The sequence below is a fragment of the Schistocerca gregaria genome, chromosome 1 (genome assembly GCF_023897955.1).
Source record: "Schistocerca gregaria isolate iqSchGreg1 chromosome 1, iqSchGreg1.2, whole genome shotgun sequence".
Classification (NCBI taxonomy): Eukaryota; Metazoa; Arthropoda; class Insecta; order Orthoptera; family Acrididae; genus Schistocerca; species Schistocerca gregaria.
Genome location: NC_064920.1, coordinates 893,154,221 through 893,173,274, shown reverse-complemented (window position 1 = coordinate 893,173,274; position 19,054 = coordinate 893,154,221). Strand labels below are relative to the sequence as shown.

Here is a 19,054-nt window from a genome sequence, read left to right as displayed (position 1 = left end):
AAATTGTTTTTATTACGTATTGTGCAGTGTCTAGAATCAGTTAACAAAGAAACATTTGAAAATAACTTAAATAAAATTGTTGAGAAATAGAAGGTACAAAAAATCAAATACCACATAAAATCTACACATGTATGTACGAGAAGTATTACATCACAAATGAAGTGACATGGAAACAAGAAGTGTAGTTCAATGCATGATAGACAAAAAAAGGGGAGCTTGCGGGTGCACAATGCCAAAATTATCAACGACAAACAAGAGATGCGTGGGTAAATGATTTTCGTATTCCAAAAATGTTTCGGAAGATTTTTGTACTGATGATTTATCCAGACATCCCTTTGACAAACAAGGGATGTGCATCCCTTGTTTGTCAAAGGGATGTCTGGATAAATCATCAGTACAAAAATCTTCCCAAACATTTTTGGAATATGAAAGACGTTCATATTTAAATAGGCCAGCAACTACATAATTGCATTAGTATTCTAACATGTACATCATCAAAACTCCATGTTTCAAAAGAGAATAGGGAACATGATGTGAATATTCAAGGGGGTATGTGCAAGAAATATCAAGTATCTAGACATATTTATAGGAGTTACCATCATACAGAGTAGTCCATCCTTAGGTCACATAAGTGCGGGACGCAAGGGGGAAAAATGTAGTTTCATCTCATTACTAGAAATTACATGAGAATGTGAGTACCATTTTGACGGGAATGTTATAAGAATTCCGTGACAAGTTACATTCTGCTATACCAAAAAAGTAAAGTGTTGTTATAGGACAAACCATAATTGAGTTGTGTCTGTAATTACATAACATGAGCCACTGTCATCATAAATAGATTAATTGATGTAAAACAGACATAGAACAGTAGCATACAGATTAGGAAATCACTATGGAAAACTGCCAGTGTAGAGTCAATGAAGACACCAGTATGTGATGGACCAATACTGTAACTGGCCAACACGAACAACAAATTAACGATTATGAAAAGTGGAAACATTTGTGAAAACTGGATTTGAACTCTGCTTGCCATAGTACTTATAGCCACATACGGTTAAACATTGGGGAGACATCAGTATCAAAACAATAAAAATAGAGTTTGACTTTACATGACTCTATGAATGTCTTTCATACTCCAAAAATGTTTGGAAATATTTTTATACTGGTGATTTACCCCGGCATCCCTTGTTTATCTATCATGCACTGAAATACATTTCTTATTTCTGTGTCACTTCATTTATGATGTAATTCATCTGCAACATACACATGTATAGATTTTATGTGGTATGTGGATTTTTACACCTTCAATTTCGCAACTTTCGAAGATTTCGTTGTTCATTGATTTTACACATTACACCATATATAAGAAAAACAATTTTGATTTCACACCAAACTGATATCCTTTGTTCTTCTGAGTAATGTTGTAATTTTCAGACTTTTACTTCAGTACAATGACGTATTTTGTATTTATATGTGGTAGTTACTAGGCTAATGTTAACTTGACGTTACTGATGTTATTTGACAGACTGGTAATATGCAGATGTGAATTTATGAATATACTGTATTAAAAATGTCACGTTAAACATTGTATGTTTTCACAATGATCAATTGTATATAATATTTGTTGCTTAGATTGTAATATCTTTGATGGATATTCTTTGGTGTGGCACCATATGTTTATTGGGGTTCTACAAGTGTCCTTGATGCTCGGGCTCTGTATCAAAGTTGAATGCGTCACAATATTTCATCAGTAACTGTTGAAATGTATCATATTATGCCTTGTAGTTTGACATCTATCTGTGGCATTATATATGAATTGTACACTCATATTCAGAAAAGACGGAACACCTTGAACGACTAGAGATAGGATGTTCATATTCACAGCACATGTACGTTAGCACGTTCTGCAGGAATGATTAGCGTTTCAGGCACCTAGGTTCAGTGTTTGTCCTGTTGCCCATTAGGCACAAAGTTCACCATAGGCCCTGGTATTTTGTACCATGTGTGATGGCATCGAGGTGTGTAAGGTATAAATGGTGTCCTGTGGTACAGCCATCGATGCTGTATTCTCCTGGTTCCAAAGTTCATCTGTGGTGGTTAGCATTAGATCTCAATGCTGCACCCACCGTTTCACCAAATCCCACCCAAGGTGTTTCTGAACGTGAGTGTTAAAAGGTGTGTTGTTTTTGCTTTGTAAGTACTTATTTAGATTATCTTAATAACTGTGGAATGTGTATTTTTGTCAGTAACATACATTGTTCATTTCTGTTTATTTGGTATAGCCCCTGTGTGTGTGTGTGTGTGTGTGTGTGTGTGTGTGTGTGTGTGTGTGTGTGTGTGTATTCCTAAGGGACCAAACTGCTGAGGTTATCGGTCCATAGACTTTACACACTACTTAAACTAATACTAAGAACAACAACAACACACCACACACATACACACACACACACACACGCGCACACACACACACACGCACACACGCGCGCACCCGAGAGAGGACTTGAATCCCCAGTGGGAGGGGCCTCACAATCTGTAATATTGTGCCTCCGTCCATACGGCCATTCCGGGCGGCATCCCTGGATAATGATGGAAAACTGAAATCCATTGGAATAAATGTTTAAAATTCAGTACAGCAAATTAATAGTGCATTTTTTAGAATGTATTCATGTGGCAGACTTCTGTAGAAAAAAAAGAACAAAAATGTAAACGGGGGTGGGGGGGGGGGGGGTAGATGTGTTAATTCCAGGTGACTTAGAAAAATCATGTTCTTGAATTTCAAAATTTACTCTGTCTGAACATATGTAACAGCAGCCCTGTTGACCAAATCCTTGGGTCCTCCATCTAGAAATCCAAGGAAAAATATGTTCTTATTCATAAATGACATGATCAGAGTTTCATCTAAGGAAGCTGTGAACTGTGCTTCTATGTCACCTGAGAAAGGATACAGTTTGATGGTAACTTGATGCCTGTATAGGTGTGTAGAGTGTTTGCATTAGTATCCCCCCAGCAAGCTTCTGTATTCAGTGTCATCAAGCAAATTCTGTATTGAAACAAAAATAATAAATTTTTGAAAATATGACTTAATTTGATAGCTAAATGAAACAAAAATCTACTCACCAAGTGGCGGCAGGAGACTTCCTTCCCATCCTATCTGGTAAGTCTCCCCTGACCCAGGGTGCTGGGTGACTTTTCCAAACTCTACCCCTTTTCCTAAACCTCACCAATCCATTTGCTTCACCCTTCTTCTTTCCCCTTGAACACTTCTGCCAGAAGAAGGAGACATTGGCTCCAAAAGCTAGCAGACTAATACCTTTTATATGTGTGGTCTCCTGCTGCCATTTGGTGAGTAGATTTTTTATTTATCCAAATCCTGTATTGAAGCTTTTTGTGCGTTTAGTCCTAAGGTTTCCTGTGGGCGATCTTGACAGTGTCCAATCTCCGCTATTGGCATAGAAACATTGAGTGTATTTGTCTGTCTTCCAAAGTGTGTTAGAGCATAAAGTAGTCCACTTGTGTTGCAGTTTTGGGAAAATAGTGTCTGTATCAGTTATGGCATGTGATGTTTGCTACTGCCACGATGATCTATCTGTGCTGGTCACCAACTTTATATTGATTGCCGTCACTAAAAGATGGTGCTGCTGCCCAGTAGTTTGCTGTGTGCACTTCTTAGGAATGTTTGCTGTTTGCTAATGGATGGTGCTGTTATGTCTGGTATGAGCAGTCTCCTTCTGCACTACCCAGTAGTATGCCAACTGCACAATATTTCTGTGCCACAAAGATGCATGCTCCAAGTAACACCATAAACAGCTAATAACACCATAAGTAACCAATTTAATGTTTGTGTGAGTTCAGTACAAGCAGTGCCGTGACTTACACATGTGAGTGGAATGTGGCTTGGCATGATAGTATTTTCAAATTTAAGGCAGATAGTATTTCGAAATTTAAGGCACTCTGCATCTTCTTCATTGACATAGTCTGCTCTTGAACTTGTTGTGGCAGTTAGACTTGATAGACTTCCAGGTTTTGGCACAAAAATATTGTTGCTTAGTAGTATTTAATGGGATTCAAACACAGTAACCATATAGCTTTATTTCACAACATCTGTTACAGTGGTAGCCACATCACACACATGCTGCAGGGTGTAGCACAGTCTGCATTTCGCTATAAAATGTCAGCAGAGGTCGCAAAAGTAGGTTCTCATTCCTTAACAGGTTGCATGTCCTGCCTATGTCCATTTCATTCATTACAGTCCTAATTGTGTCTGCCATTTCAGTCTGTTATCTGAGCCATTTGTTTATAGCCTCTTTCAGTAATTCCAAATATTCAGTGCATGCTGTATGTTAACATAATTGTAAACTAGTACAAGCAACGAGAGTACTCATTGCCAAAAGAAATGTGTTAGTATGAAATAGAGGCCTTAATTTGAGGAAGAAATTTATCATAATGCACGTCTGTTGTATAGATATCAGTCGTTGACTGTGGGGAAACCAGAAAAGAATAGGAGTATTTTAAATGTAGTGTTGCAGAAGGATGCTGAAACTTAAATCAACTAATAAAATAAGATATAAGGATGTCTGCTACTGAATCAGTGAGTAAACTTTGGGTAAAGAGAGGGCAGAATGATAGGACATCTGTTGACATATCAGTACTTTACTATAACTAAAACTATAGGGGGAGACAGCTTAGCATAGTAGAGCTAATCATGGTGTTTCACACCAAACAGGTCAGAAAAGTGCTATATAAAATAATAATAACAGTGATGATGATAATAATAAGAAATTTAGTATGTTCAAGTCAACACTACATTTGGCAAAATGTCTAGTTGTGTGATACATATGTTTTGTTCCATTATGTCAGTAGGGTGTGCTCCCGTCAGTCAGCTATCTATCTTATCACTGCAACCACTGTTACGTTAACAGCCATTTCTCTTCATGACATGAAATGTCTTTCATTCAACCTGGTGCTCAATGTATTATTTGACAATTCTCAAACTTATAATTCAGGGTGCATGTAATTGTATTGTGAAATCGTAAATGTCATACAAATACAGTGACATTATTTTCAAGTTTCAGTTGAGAAAAAGAAGCCTTGTGGTTTGTGTACATGTATTATACTAAATAATCTGGCAATACTTCACAATTGCTAAATATGTATGGAAATTGGATATACATTCTAATCTCCTCCCCTCTTTTCTTTATCCATCTCCTTCTCCCCCACCTCTCTTTTTTTGTCTCCTACTTCCTATCACCCCTCTCTTTGCGCATCACCTACCCCCTCCCTCCTGTCATCTAACCCATCACCCCTGTCTCTGACCTTGGGTGTTGTTCATGGTTGAAGTTGCTTAAAATAAATGGGTAAATCAGTTGGGATCATTGGTATGAGACACACCTCTCCAGCTGCTGAATCTGTAAACGTAGGAGCTTCATTGACAGTATTCCACATAGTTTTAATCTGTGAATACATGGGATTATGGGTTTCAGACTATTCATGTTCCATAGTAATATTCTAATCACATGCCGATAAGCCATAAATACAATTTTTCATGTTTTCTGTAAAACCATTAGTGAGGAATAAAACAAAACAGCACATTCAGCACACTGTTGTGTTTACAGGTTTCATTTGAAAATATGTATGAGGAAGAATATTATATTGAGAAACAATTTGTGTCATGGTTTACATGCCGTCGTATCATAGTTAAGAAACATGTGGGAAAGAATTTGAAACTTCACATTTCCGTGCCACAGCACAGCGTTTTATTTGTTGCTGTCGGTTTTAACGGAAAACCTGTACATTTGTCATTATCTGAAAGTTTATGAGAGTAGTGTGTAAAAATCTGAAGTATATTGGTCAACAACTTGTGTTCATTAGAGTATCATGTAAAAATTTAAAGTAAATTGGTCAAGTACTTTTCAAGATTTTTAGTAACGATGTTAAATGACGACTTGTCGATATATAGTAGCATAGAAATGTACGTTTCTGCAGTGTATTGTGCCATGTGTAATGAACATCGACCATATTGTCAGCATTCTGCTGTTGGTGCAAATCCTTTGAAAAGCTAATTTTTACTGAAACTGTTCAGTCTTTCGATCAGAGAGTTAATGTGTTTCAGTAATGCAGTTGGACAACTTGTAATTTTATAGTTTTCTAAATGAATTCTCCTTTTAATATAAAATGAGCCAAGAGAAAAACTTACACTTGCCAACTGCAGAGTCAAGAACAGCTGGAGTGGCTACAGATACTTGGACTGTTATTTCACAAGAAGAGAGAAAAAGTATAGGAAAAAGGAAGGACACTAAAGGGTGGAACAGTTACTCAAACTAGATGTTTTGGAGGGACAAGATGAGGAAAGGTCATTGGAATTATAATGAGTATAAAATAATATTAAAATCAAATTATGCCTTTTGAGGAAATATGGATTGTCAGTCACATCACAGGTGATGTAACAAGTAGCGAAGAGAAGCTCTGAAAGAAAATTGCCATTCTTGCACTTACATCTTGAAAGCAAATTTAGTGTTGTTGCTCAATATGCACAGTGTGCTGTGATTAAATTTGTAAGGTGTTTTGTAAAAACACATATTGCAGTGTGAACTAGAATTTTTCTGTCATCACCAGCGATTCCATTTGAGATCTTCTGACATTGCACATGTTATTGATTTTTTAGTATGTTATATTCATCTCTGCTCTGTTTTTTTCCCCCTTGGATAAAGTAAAAGTACTTACCTCTACAACTGCCTTTGGCATACCATGGTAAATTAAAGAACATGGGAGGTTCAATAAAAATGCAACATTTTCATTTTTCTCAAGAAATCTTCATTCATTCATAGAAATTTATTTTATCCACTTCAAAATATTTCCCATGAAATATAACGTAACCTCAGAAGCACTTTTTCCAGTATTTGAAGCTGCTTGGAAACACAAGTTACAATATGAAGTTTAGCTCCCCCATCAATTCAGTCAGTGTTACAGAAAATCATCCTTCTTGGTTTTGGGTGTTGAACAAAGTCACTGGGAGACGTAGCTGGTGAAGATGGAGGTTGAGGCATCATAAGGGTGATTTCTTCTTTTCCTCTCTCTCTCTCTCTCTCTCTCTCTCTCTCTCATGAACAAGCAATGTAGTGTTAAGTGGTAGCAGGTGAAATATCATAGTGGTGTCTGAAATTAACGAATCTGCAAGTTATTAATCATTTTATCAACTTTTTCAATTTTTATTGATGTTCTGGATATTTGTAATCTAAAATCCATTAACCACTCTCTTTGCTGTGAATATCTCACTTTTAAGTTCTTGTTTTAATCCTGAAAGATTTACCTAAAGCAGCATTCAACATTTTCATTGTGTCGCTGCACTTTATTTCATTCTTAAAGTAAAATGTAATGTAAACTTTTTGACAGCAAGCTATGAAGTAAGCTCCTAATATAGCTACTAATATCATAATAAGCTAGTAACAAGCATTCCAAAATAAACAACAAATTGGAACAGTTGTAGTCAAACGCTCTGAAAATTAAACAGTTTTATCACCCTTTGTCACCACAACCAAAATTGGCAAGAGCGGGAAGGGGGGGGGGGGGAGGATATCGTACTCTAACCTAAAGTTTACGTACTGTACCTCCTTTCCATGTCATAATCAACTACTAAACAACACCAGACTCTCCTAGATAATATCTCTAGATAGTGTAGTTATTTTCCGATGTCACATTTCCTGGTACTTGATCACAACAAATCGTGGTAAAAGGCGCTTCTTGGAGGGTTATTTGATGAAATGTGTGTTAACTTTTGCTGCATGCTTAAAGTTTTTCTTGTTTTCAATGCCTAACTTTCGATGTATGATATGTGTATTTTAGTGAAATGGCGAACATTGCATCTGAAAGGAGGATTTATTGAAAACAAAAAATTGATACTGAATATAATAATGGAAAAACTGTCACTCACCTTTCTGATCAGATGAATGCATGTAGCAGTTCATTGAGAGAGACAGTAAAATAGTATCACAAATTAGCATTTAATCTCTTTTGAAGACTGCTGTAGTGAATGTACTGTATTTATTTCAAGACGTGATGGAGCGGAAAGTGGCAATCATGATATTTCGAGACCACTTAGTAGATGGGCTCAAATGGCATTCATGTGAAGAAACTCAAGCCAGTATTGATAATGAAGAGGCAAACACCAGTTGGACAAAAAAAGGATAGGTGCTTAAAAAGCATAGATATTGTTCAGCATGTTGCAGGACAAACACAGAAACATTTGGGCACAATGCAATTAGAAAATTAACTAAACAGGTTAATTTTCCTAAGCTTCAAATGATTGCAATTTTGACTGTGTGACTCCTTCACTATATCATTTAATACAGTCATGTGCTGATGGAAATTAGTAATAAATACAGTTTCATTTAAATCAGCAATCATGTCTTGCTTGAAATATGAAAAATATATCATGAGCAGTGCTTATAAAAGTGATGGGAAAAGTTTCATGCACTTATTTCCTCTAATAGTTTTTGAAACTATCACTGGGTGGTGACACGCACTGGGTAGAACTGCCTGTGCCAGAAATAGAAAATTATCTAAAATACTGTCAAAATGTTAATACTAACAAGCAACTTCACTTGACAATGGCTGAAAGGTTATCAGCCGAAATATTGGTACAAGAGTTAGCAGTATCTTTGATGCACTCACGAAAAATGATGAAATATGATTTTACATATTTAGTTGGTTCTTTCCTGTTATAATTTTAAAAATAGTATGGGGGACATTCCAAAAGCAGGTTTCATCATTGTTTTGGAAAGAGATGATTGTACACCAAGTAACACAAACAAATGCCATATGAACCCACAACCGTTACTGTCTCAACCACGAAAGGGGCATCAGTGGAGGAGGAATGACACACGTGCAGAGCACTGAAGAAGAGAGCGTAGCAGCAAATCGATGTGCCCACGGTTATTTGAGTAACCATATGACAGCAGATAGATGTGTATTGGCAATGTGGTCACCAATGGAAATGGACGAGGGCTCTTCAGTAAAGGTGTTGGGCTCTTGGACCAAAATGTGAAACCACAAACGGCAAGTTCAACACAGGTTCAGATTTGTCACTTCAGCTGGGAAAGATTGAATCACCCAGCATACAGTCCTGATCTTGCTCCAATGGACTTTCACCTGTTCCCTGGATTGAAAGCCCCACTCTTGGGGTGTCAGTTTCAAACCAGTGCTGAACTATAGCAGACTGAGAGACAGTTCCTTGCATAGCAAGACACTAAGTTTTACCAGAGTGGTTACTTCAAATTGATTGCAAACTGCGACAAATAGTGCAAGTTGTGAAATTCTTGATGCCATGGAGTATGAATTTTTGGCAATAAAGTTTCCTTGCAACGGCAATTAACACTGAAGCTGAAAAGCATTATGGTTTCAACAGAACCCTCAAATCTTAATTGCTATATGATATGCTGAACAGTCTCTTCGCTTTTCTTATGTCTTTGATGAGATGCACTGAGCACGATGTGTGCTTATTAAAACTCACAAACAATCAGTTCTTTGTGCAGTTGTGGGTAGATTATAATTTTTAACTTCAAAACTGTCTAAGTGGAATTTGAATATGGTACATATATTCCTTCGAGACATTGCAGTGAAGCCAGTTCCACAAATAGAATACTTTTATTTTACCACAAGAACATACAAAACTCTCGATTTTTTTATCTTAAAATTTGTTTCACACCTGACTCTGTTTATTTGAACGATGTTGCTTTAATGCAGTGTGTGGGACTGCAGGTGTTTTATTAATCTAGATTAATACAGTGGTCAGTGTGGTTTTGATTCAAATAAGACTCTGACCAGTCCCACTAATTCTCTAATCTGCTTCCTACTCAAATAAAATAAAACAAAAATCATAGCTAAGCCTATATGCACCACCTCTTTTACGCCTAACAAAAGGATAGGATTTTTCCCTTTTCAGACATTACTTTCCACCCTGTCCTATTATTACTTTACACAGCATTTTCCAATTATACTCAAACACCTCATCAGGAATTGAGAATGAAAACATGGTCCTTATCCTATCTTCCCATGTATTAACATAAACTTATATGAGATTATGTGTCACCATTTTCCAAGGGATGGACTGGCTTAATTCTCTTCATAAAACTTACATAGATCATTTCTCAAGGTGCATACGATACATGCAACATAACAATTACAACATCTATTAATGTATTTTTTTTATAAGATCCAAATATGTCCTTTTCACAGCTCATAATAAGAAATACATATTTAATCACCAGTTTGACATCCTAAGGGGCGGAAATGTTAAAAAAGAACACTTGCCGAGGTCCGCAGAACAGAATGGTATCTCACACTTCTCTCAATTCACCAAAGGGATTGAAAGCAGTAGTAGGCAAATGCCACCCATTTTTTGATGTATTATTTCACTTTGGGGACATGTCACTTACCACAAGTCCAACAACACACAAATCAATTTGCTGGCAAATGGTGACTTTAAATACACATTGTTGCTAACCAGGATCATCTGAAGAAGGAACTTGCACTTTTAAAGAATATATCGTGGCTACCAAAAGACTCGGCAAATTAAACCAAGTATTGAAGAGGAAAAGTTGTCATGTCCTTACCTTATGTTGGGGGGGGGGGGCGCTTCCAATTTGAGTTTAATTCTCATGAAAGGTATCAGAAAGTAATCGAGCACCACACTGGAGAATGCTACTTCTCATCTCCTTGGAACATGATGTGATGCTTCACAAGGCAAGTGTCTGCAAGATTTTGCACAAGTGTGGGCCATTGTCTGTCAGGCAAATGGCAGATTTGAGGAGAATATATGGAACATCAGCAAATCTCATGTCTATTCAAATTGACAAAAAAATGGTAGCTGAATGTTGGATTTAATATTCAGATGTTCAAATTGTGACATGTAAATAATCCAAGAGATGGCTTGCAAGCAGTACAAATCTCTACCATTCAAATTACTTCTCTTCAGTTGTTCCTGTGTGAGATTGCTCGTGTGTTGGTGCTGTCCGCAGGATTACGGGGGTAGTTTGAAAAAGTTCTCAGAACGGTATAGGAAAAAGGTACCTACATCACCGAAACTTTTTTATGTTTCACTGTAGTCTCGTAGTAGATTAATGCACTTAGTCCAGTAATGTTCCAGTGCCTTGGTACCATCTCGAAAATGAGATTCCTCCAGGCCTGCAAAATAGTTGTCAGCTCCAGCTATCAATTCTTCGTTTGAAGCGAATCTTCGTCCATTGAGAAAAATTTTGTGTTTTGGAAGAGATCGAAGTCTAACAGAGCCATATCAGGTGAATAAGGTGATTGTGGCAACAATTCTCATACCTTAGTTTGTGTAATTTTGCCATGGCGACAGCACATGTTTTTGATCAAGAGTCAAGAGTTGCGGCACCCACCTCGCAGATAATTTTTTCATTTCTAATTCTTCAGTTAAAATGTGATATATCCTTTCAGATGACATCTGGCAATCGTGAGCAATTTCACGCACTTTCAATCAGCAATCCTCCATGACCACTTTGTGCACTTTTGTAATGATTTCTGGAGTAGTGACACATCTTGGCCGGCCACTGCACGGATCATCATCTAAGCTCTTCCAACCAAGTTTAAACTCATTTGTCAACAGTATAATATGAAGGAGCAGAGTCCCCCAGTGCATTCTGGAAATCGGCATATACCTGTATGTCCTTTGCTTTCATACCTTAATCACATAATCATGGCTCAAATCTCGATTTTCCCCATCTTTGCGGGAACAACAACAGAGCCATGTCACCACCATAGCTTTTTTCCAAGAGCGCTGATGTGGCATGTGTTTACAGGCAACAGTCCAATGAATATCATGTGAACTAATTGTTGTGCTAGTGCTGACCTCTCGTGGTGATTCAGAGAACTTTTCAAACCACCCTCTTACAGTGTTTGGATGGAAAGGCTGTAACGTCAATCTTTTGACTCTGATTAGTGTTACAATATTTAGCAGCTGAAATAGCAAAAGAAAGAAAGAATTGGTTATGGCAGCATTTTTTAAACCTTAAATAAACACTTATGACACAGAAAGTTGTTTGACCAATCAAATTTATATTTTCATCAGAACTTCAGGTAACCAAATCTCACATTTGTGTACCTTGAAACTAAGATTGTCAAGTGTATTGGTTACCTGTAACATGATGATTAGACTTACAAACTTGTATATGTTGTGTGTATTCTTTCTACAGGCCATTACTAACATTTTGTGAAGTGCTACTGGTGGTACTAGGAGGACAGAAACATGTGTAGTTCTTTTTTTTTTTTTTTTTCTAGCTCTGTAGAATCATTGCTGTTTTCAGAACTCCGGTTAAATATTTTTAGAATAAAATTATCTATTTATTTCAGGTATGCAGGAATTACTAGCTGAAGCAGAAGAGCTTCATTTGTCAGCGTTGAAATTATCCCTTGCTACTTTTGGTGAAAAGAATGTGCAAACTGCTAAACACTTTGGGAATCTGGGCCGTCTCTACCAGAGCATGAAGAAGTTTGAAGTAAGTAGATAGCAGTTCTAACAGTCTACAGGGGCCAAACAACATCTGTTGTAAACTTCATCAGACAATTAGACATAGTAGTTTACTTATTTACATGTTCTACCAACAAGATGTTGTGTCCGGAATGAAAATTATGGCACGTGGTTATCTGTTATATAAGTATTCACATAATATAATGGAGAAATTTTAACAGGAAATTAAGTGCCCAATATCTCAACTCTAAAATTTTTTCAGATGTGTTACAGCACCAAACCAGTAATAATAATTGTTGCTGTAATTGTTACTGAAAGAGAGTCAACGTCTTTTCATTGCCTTACTTATTCACAGGAAGCAGAAACAATGCATTTAAAGGCAATAGCCATAAAAGAAGAGCTATTAGGAGAAGATGATTATGAAGTTGGTTTGTCTATAGGTCATCTTGCTAGCCTGTATAATTATCACATGAAGAAGTACAAAAAAGCTGAAGCACTTTACAAGCGATCTATTGACATCAGTAAGTATGAATGAAAATGTATTGAAGGAATGTCTTAGTTGTATGTTGTTCCTGATATAAAGAAACCTTCTGTCATGAGTAACAGCTGTATTTGTACTTAGAGTGTTTGCTTTCATGTTTTTAATTTAAAATGTATAATCTTTAGTTTCTATATACTTTTTCTAGGTTTAAAGCTGTTTGGTGAAAGTTATTCCGGCCTGGAATATGATTACAGAGGTCTCGTGCATGTATATCATGAACTTAAAGAAGTTGACAAAGTTGCTGACTACACATACTTATTGAACAACTGGAAGCTTCATAGAGATATCACATCCCAGACAGAATATGAACCTATTGACACCGATGGTGAAGTTCTTTCAATAAGTGATATCACAGCACAGTTTTTCCAGCCTAACTGAATTAAGTGTCATGTTTGAGTGTAATACTCTATCAAAAAAATTAACCTCCTTCCATAGGAAGGAGCATTGTGCCACAGCTTTAAGTGTTTTGTGATTCACACAGAATTCACAAGTACCTGGACACAAAGAGTATATACTGCCATTCCTTCACATGTGCATTATGTGGATAGATCGCTTTGTCCTTTTTTTAATTTAAAAGAACATGTTTTATGTTGTTTTGTATTATTTTAAAATGTTTACTTTTTATGTTAATTGTGGCAAAGATACTCCATTCAAAGCTTGCTGTCAAGTTATTGTTAATAAAACTGGTAGTAATCTGTTACACTTAGGCGCTGGTGTCGTACCCCACGTTACGTATGTTGTTGTTTTAAAATTGTCATGTACATACTTGAGAATGTTTAATGTTGCGACAATTGTCTGCAACTTTTTGCATTTATATAATTTCATTTGTGAAACGCTGTATAAAGAATGCCAGTAATATTTGCTGGTCTTTTACTCTTAGTTGTGATGTTTTATATCTTTTAATATGTAAGATGCATGCTAGTCAATAGTTCATTTTGAGAAACCACGTGTCCAGTATTGATGTGATGTGCACAAGGAGCCATGAAATAATGTCTGTGTATGGTACTTCCCTTTTATATAAATTATCTGACCAAGGCAGAGTTGTGACAGTTCATTTCATGTTTGAGTTCATTATTATAGTGAAATTGTATTTCCATCTTGTTCTCCCTCTCCACTTCTCTCTCTTTTGTTTTCCTCACCTCCTGTCTGTTTTAAAACCCTATCCCCCCACCCCCTTTAAAATTAACTTATTTGCAATTTTAGACTGTTTTTAGTAAATAAAAGAAAACTTGAGGTAACAATAAAATTCAGCATAAAGGATGTAACCATGACGCCTGATACAAACTTTTCAAACCAATGCCTTGAACTCGAGTACCCCATAGCGATTTTATTGATTCATCTCTACGGTGAATGTTGACAAGTCTTCATTCCAGAACTACGAATCGTGTCATAGCCGTACTTCCATTATTTAAGTATGTATACATTGTCTACATTTATGGAAACTGATTGTTAGTCTCTTCTTCATTGCAGAGTAATTTGCCATGAAAATACCAGAACAAAAATTAGGAGCTTTTGTACTTTGGTAGAGCAGACTGTGAACAGCTATCTATTGTATATTTTTTTTCAGTTGTTTGTGGTTGAGTTAACAGTGTCTTTAACAATTTTTTAGTAATTCCATGACTAAAGTTTTGGTCGTGGTCCTGCAGTAAGAATTATTACTGCTTTACATCTTCATTTTTTGGCATAACCATGTCTGCTATTTATTGCGTGCAGTCATCACTGCGGCCATTCTCTGCTGTGGAGAGAATTTGTACATTCTCATGTGTTTTAACGATCAGCTCTTTGTCAGCTTTGTTTAAATTGAAAAATTTAATCATCGTGTTTCATTGATCAACATGGACAACTGTTTTCTTCAGTGTCATCCGTTTTAATAAGACTTCAGCATTTATTTGTTCCAGAAGTAAATTTATCAACTTCACAGTAGTTGTACCAATATTTTTCTAGTAAATGAATAAATCCTGAAATATCATTAAATGGGATGGAGGTTTTAGTACTTGCACCTGTTCAGGAGATGTCCAAGGTTCGAACATTTAATGGAGGACATGGAAAAACTGTTGAAAGTATTTCTATAGCAATGATATTTGCAGAGGATCGTGGGAATTGCCCATTCAGGAGGTCGTGCAGTGCAAAAAGAGTTGAATTTTAACCAATAGTCAGACTTTTTGCAGCAACTGCAGCTCCTAATTGTGTTTGGTTTTGATTTTTGTTATGTCTCTTAATTCGTTAGTGAGACACAAATTTCCTTGCATATATGATGCAGGCATATGCACACTGTCATAACCAAAAGGAATGGAGGGAACTTATAAAAGAAAAGAATTACATATGAAACAGTAATAACAAAATTGTTCATGCAGAAAAAAAAAAGGGGGGGCACAGGCAAATTGATGTGACTGGAAAAAACTAAAGCAAGATAGCAGAAAGTGGAAATTTGACAATTATATTTTGAGATCATGGTCAGCTATAGAGCTGTTAGAAATTAACAGTTTGGAACTGGAGCACATATTGTTAAAGGTAAGTCATGAAGACTGGAACAACAACACAAGAAACGGCAACCATTAGGAATTTTATTTGGCTACAACAGAAACACTTCTTCTCATTTCTGTTCACAAATTTCCTTTAATGTGAAACATTAAATGTAAGATAATCTGTGCACTATATCACTTTTGTTAATTTTTTAGTCTTGTATAGATGTTTGTGAAATTAAATCAGTGATGGTATCTCTTTTGTAGACATACATTCTAAAGCATGTATTTAAGAATGTATAGCTTGTTGATATGTTATGCAGCCTCGCTAAGAATTTTTTTCCTGGGGAGCTCTCTAATGTAGTGGCAGTTTTACATACCTCAGCAAATAGGAATGTGACATTTCTTTAATATTACACCAAGTACTTCTTGTTAGGGAGTAAATTTGTGAAATGTCATGTGATTATCTAATTTTCTTGTAATTTTGTCTTTGCATGATCTCGCAATCATTTTTAAATATACAAAGTTTCACATTCTTTTTATGCCCTCAGTCAGTTCCCGTTATGAGAGACAGAGATGATGATATTGTCAGTTTTTGGCGCACGCGCGCGCGCACACACACACACACACACACACACACACACACACACACACACACACACACACACACACACACCTAATACATCATGTATTATGGCCTGCCTACATATATAGTTTTGTTATCTTTATTCAGAACCATAGACTATTGTCCATTCTTTTTTGTTATGCTGTATGATGTGTTTTGAAAATCTTGATTCTTTTTGCACTATAGGTTGAGCTCTGTTACTGCATAATTTGATCTTGTATCATAATTTTTCTTTTGAGAAAGAACCTAATAACACTTTTGATAACATGTTTGGTCACTGTATCATTTTCTATTCCATAGAAATATTTCCTTACTATATTGTTGAAGTTGCATGTGTCTCAATAGTACTCCTTAACATGACCTTTAGTTTTATGTTAAAGGACACTTGTTGGTGACAGCCTTCATTTTCATGTAAAAGTGTGATTTTTAATACCTTCTCCACAATAGATATTTAAAAGATACTTCCTTTTGCTCATTTTTATATGTGACAATTTTCTTCTTCTTCTTTTCCTCTTTTAACCTTTTTTATGTTGGATTTTTTGGTCAGTTTATATATTGCCTAGCTTAATCTCTTACAGTGAGGTACATCGTAGAAATTTCCATTTCAGTTACAATATTTTGTCCTAATACTGTGTAGTTTGTGTTACTGGGGGTGTGAGATGATACACAATATGTGCTGCATTTTGAATAAGTACAAAGAATTCATAGAGCTGTGGAAAGGAGTATTGGATAGTTATGAAACAAGGGCAATCTGTCAGATTCAGTAATTAAGGGACTGCTGCTGGTGAAGAGACAATGGCTGGGAAGTATAACAACTTGCCTAATAAGATAATGAAGGATAGTTAAAATTATAGGGATTGACTGGTAAATAATGGGGATAAGAAACCACTGCAACCGGGCATAATGTTGAGATAAGACTCAATTGCTTTCGTTTTCTACATTTTTTTCTCCTTGACTTCTTTAAATCCAGGTGACTTATGTACTGTTACTTCCTTCCCTTTTCTTCTCATTGCACTCTGTAATTGTGTGTGTAATGTTATAAATCATTTGAAACATGTCTTTGGAGGGTGCAACAGTGTTTATTTTTTTTAAAATATTCCTGTTTTCATAGTTGGTAGATGTTTAATATCTTCCACAACCTTTGAGGAAGTGTCAGCATTTGAAACAGTATTTACTTGACCAGCTTATTATAAAAAAAATTCTGTTATTAAGATGAGGCATTGCATTTACCTATCAAATGTTCTTGGAGTATTTGTTCTGTAAATGTATTGACTTTTTTCACATTCTGGATAGCCAATTATAAAGTCTTGTTTTATATTATATGTGGATTTCACTTTTATAAAAATGAGCACCTTGATATTTAGGAGAGTTATGTATGGGTTTTGTGTTCATGTTCAAACAAATAACTAATGGGGTTTGCTTTTCTGTACATGCCTAAAGGTGCCAGAACATTTTACAGCTGAACCATATGTTTCTTTTAGTAAAGTAACAATTGTAGTGATCAAAAATTAGAGCAGAGTTAATGAAGTCGTGATCTTAGTGAATGGACCAGAATTCTCATAACTTACCTGCTTTTGGCTGTGTTCATGGATGTTATGCTCTGAGATGTTTTAACATTGCATGATAAGTATGTCCAAGACTATTTCCAATGTTATTGTATTCATAAATAGTAATATTTCCCATGAAGCTATTATGTAATATATATTTTAATAATTATGTTGAGCAACATTTGTAAAGTAGTTCTTAAATTAAGAATAAAAAGTCTGAGTTCCTCACTTTTTTTAATATGTGGGTTTAGTTTCTACAACTGAATCTCTGTTTTGGAACTGAAGCTTTATCGAAACGAGTTTTGTTTGTGAGTGGGGTTACAAAAGGAAGCAATTAAAAATGTTGTTAAACTTTCATCTATGTGTAATATGTGTTGTAGAAATACGGAATATTGTTTTCTTTTGTTAAGTAGTTGTGAACATCATGTATAGGAATCATTTTTAAAAAATTAAATATTTTAGTTCTGTTACGAAGTTTTTGATTTGATCTCCTGACTATCAAATAAATTTAAGTATTTGATAATTGAGACATGAATAGAAACAAGAAGAAGAAAAGTTAGCAGAAGTCAAGGAAAAGAGGAGCAATGATAAAAAAGTGCATTAATTAGATATTACGTTTTGCAGCAGGCTATTTGATGTAATAATTGCTAATACATATTCTATAAGAAAAAAAGATTACTTTTCAGATAAATTTGTTGTCCTGGTGGTAAAAACTGTTGGACAAATGGAAAATGGAGTGCAGTCAGTAATTTCCTTAGATTTCAGTTAATCGTCACTTTTACAAGAATGAGGAGGATTAAATATCTTATTGAGATTTTAACTGGTTAATTATAAAGATATTAATTTTGCTTAGCGTATTTCATCCTTTAGTTTCTATCTCACCACCTAGAGACCCTCCCCAGCTTCGCACAACTAGCACGTAGTATCTATGGTCGGATAGTTTGCCTGGCGTAGCAGTAATATATTACATGTGCAAATCTTCCTCATGAATCGATGCGTCTATTAGTGGAAACTGTATCAAAATCCCTACAATAGTTTTGAGATAAGCCTTCCTATATAGATATAAAAATGGAGTAGTAGTCTTTTTATTTAGTAATATGTAAGTATGTAGAAAGTGCTCCTTTGTTCTGTATAGAACTGCAAATACTAGTCAGACAGCCTAATACATCTTGATTGTGGGTATTTCATGTGGAGCCACACATAAAATCATGATCTTAGTATAAATATCTGCTGTTATTATTTCTTCCCTCAAATTTGTGAGTATCCTGTATCTTCGTCTTCTGATCTTTTTTCTTTTTGATTTTTCCTTTAATGATAGTTTTTTTGCAAACCATGTATCCTAAAAATTGATCGATCCCAATTCGTTATAGCTCCTTCCACACTCCCTCTACCTTT

At 35.6% G+C, this 19,054-nt stretch overlaps 1 protein-coding gene across 1 annotated transcript in view; it reads left to right on the top strand.

Moving 5' to 3' along the window:
* LOC126273800 (amyloid protein-binding protein 2) overlaps window positions 1–18,129 on the top strand; it is a 117,629-nt gene extending 99,500 nt beyond the window's left edge. Inside the window, exons 9-11 of the mRNA XM_049977060.1 lie at window positions 12,367–12,512; window positions 12,840–13,005; window positions 13,171–18,129. Of these exons, the coding sequence (XP_049833017.1) occupies window positions 12,367–12,512; window positions 12,840–13,005; window positions 13,171–13,403 (545 nt within the window). The 3' untranslated portion in view covers window positions 13,404–18,129. The remainder of the gene's footprint in view (window positions 1–12,366; window positions 12,513–12,839; window positions 13,006–13,170) is intronic.
* The last annotated feature ends 925 nt before the right edge of the window (window positions 18,130–19,054 follow it).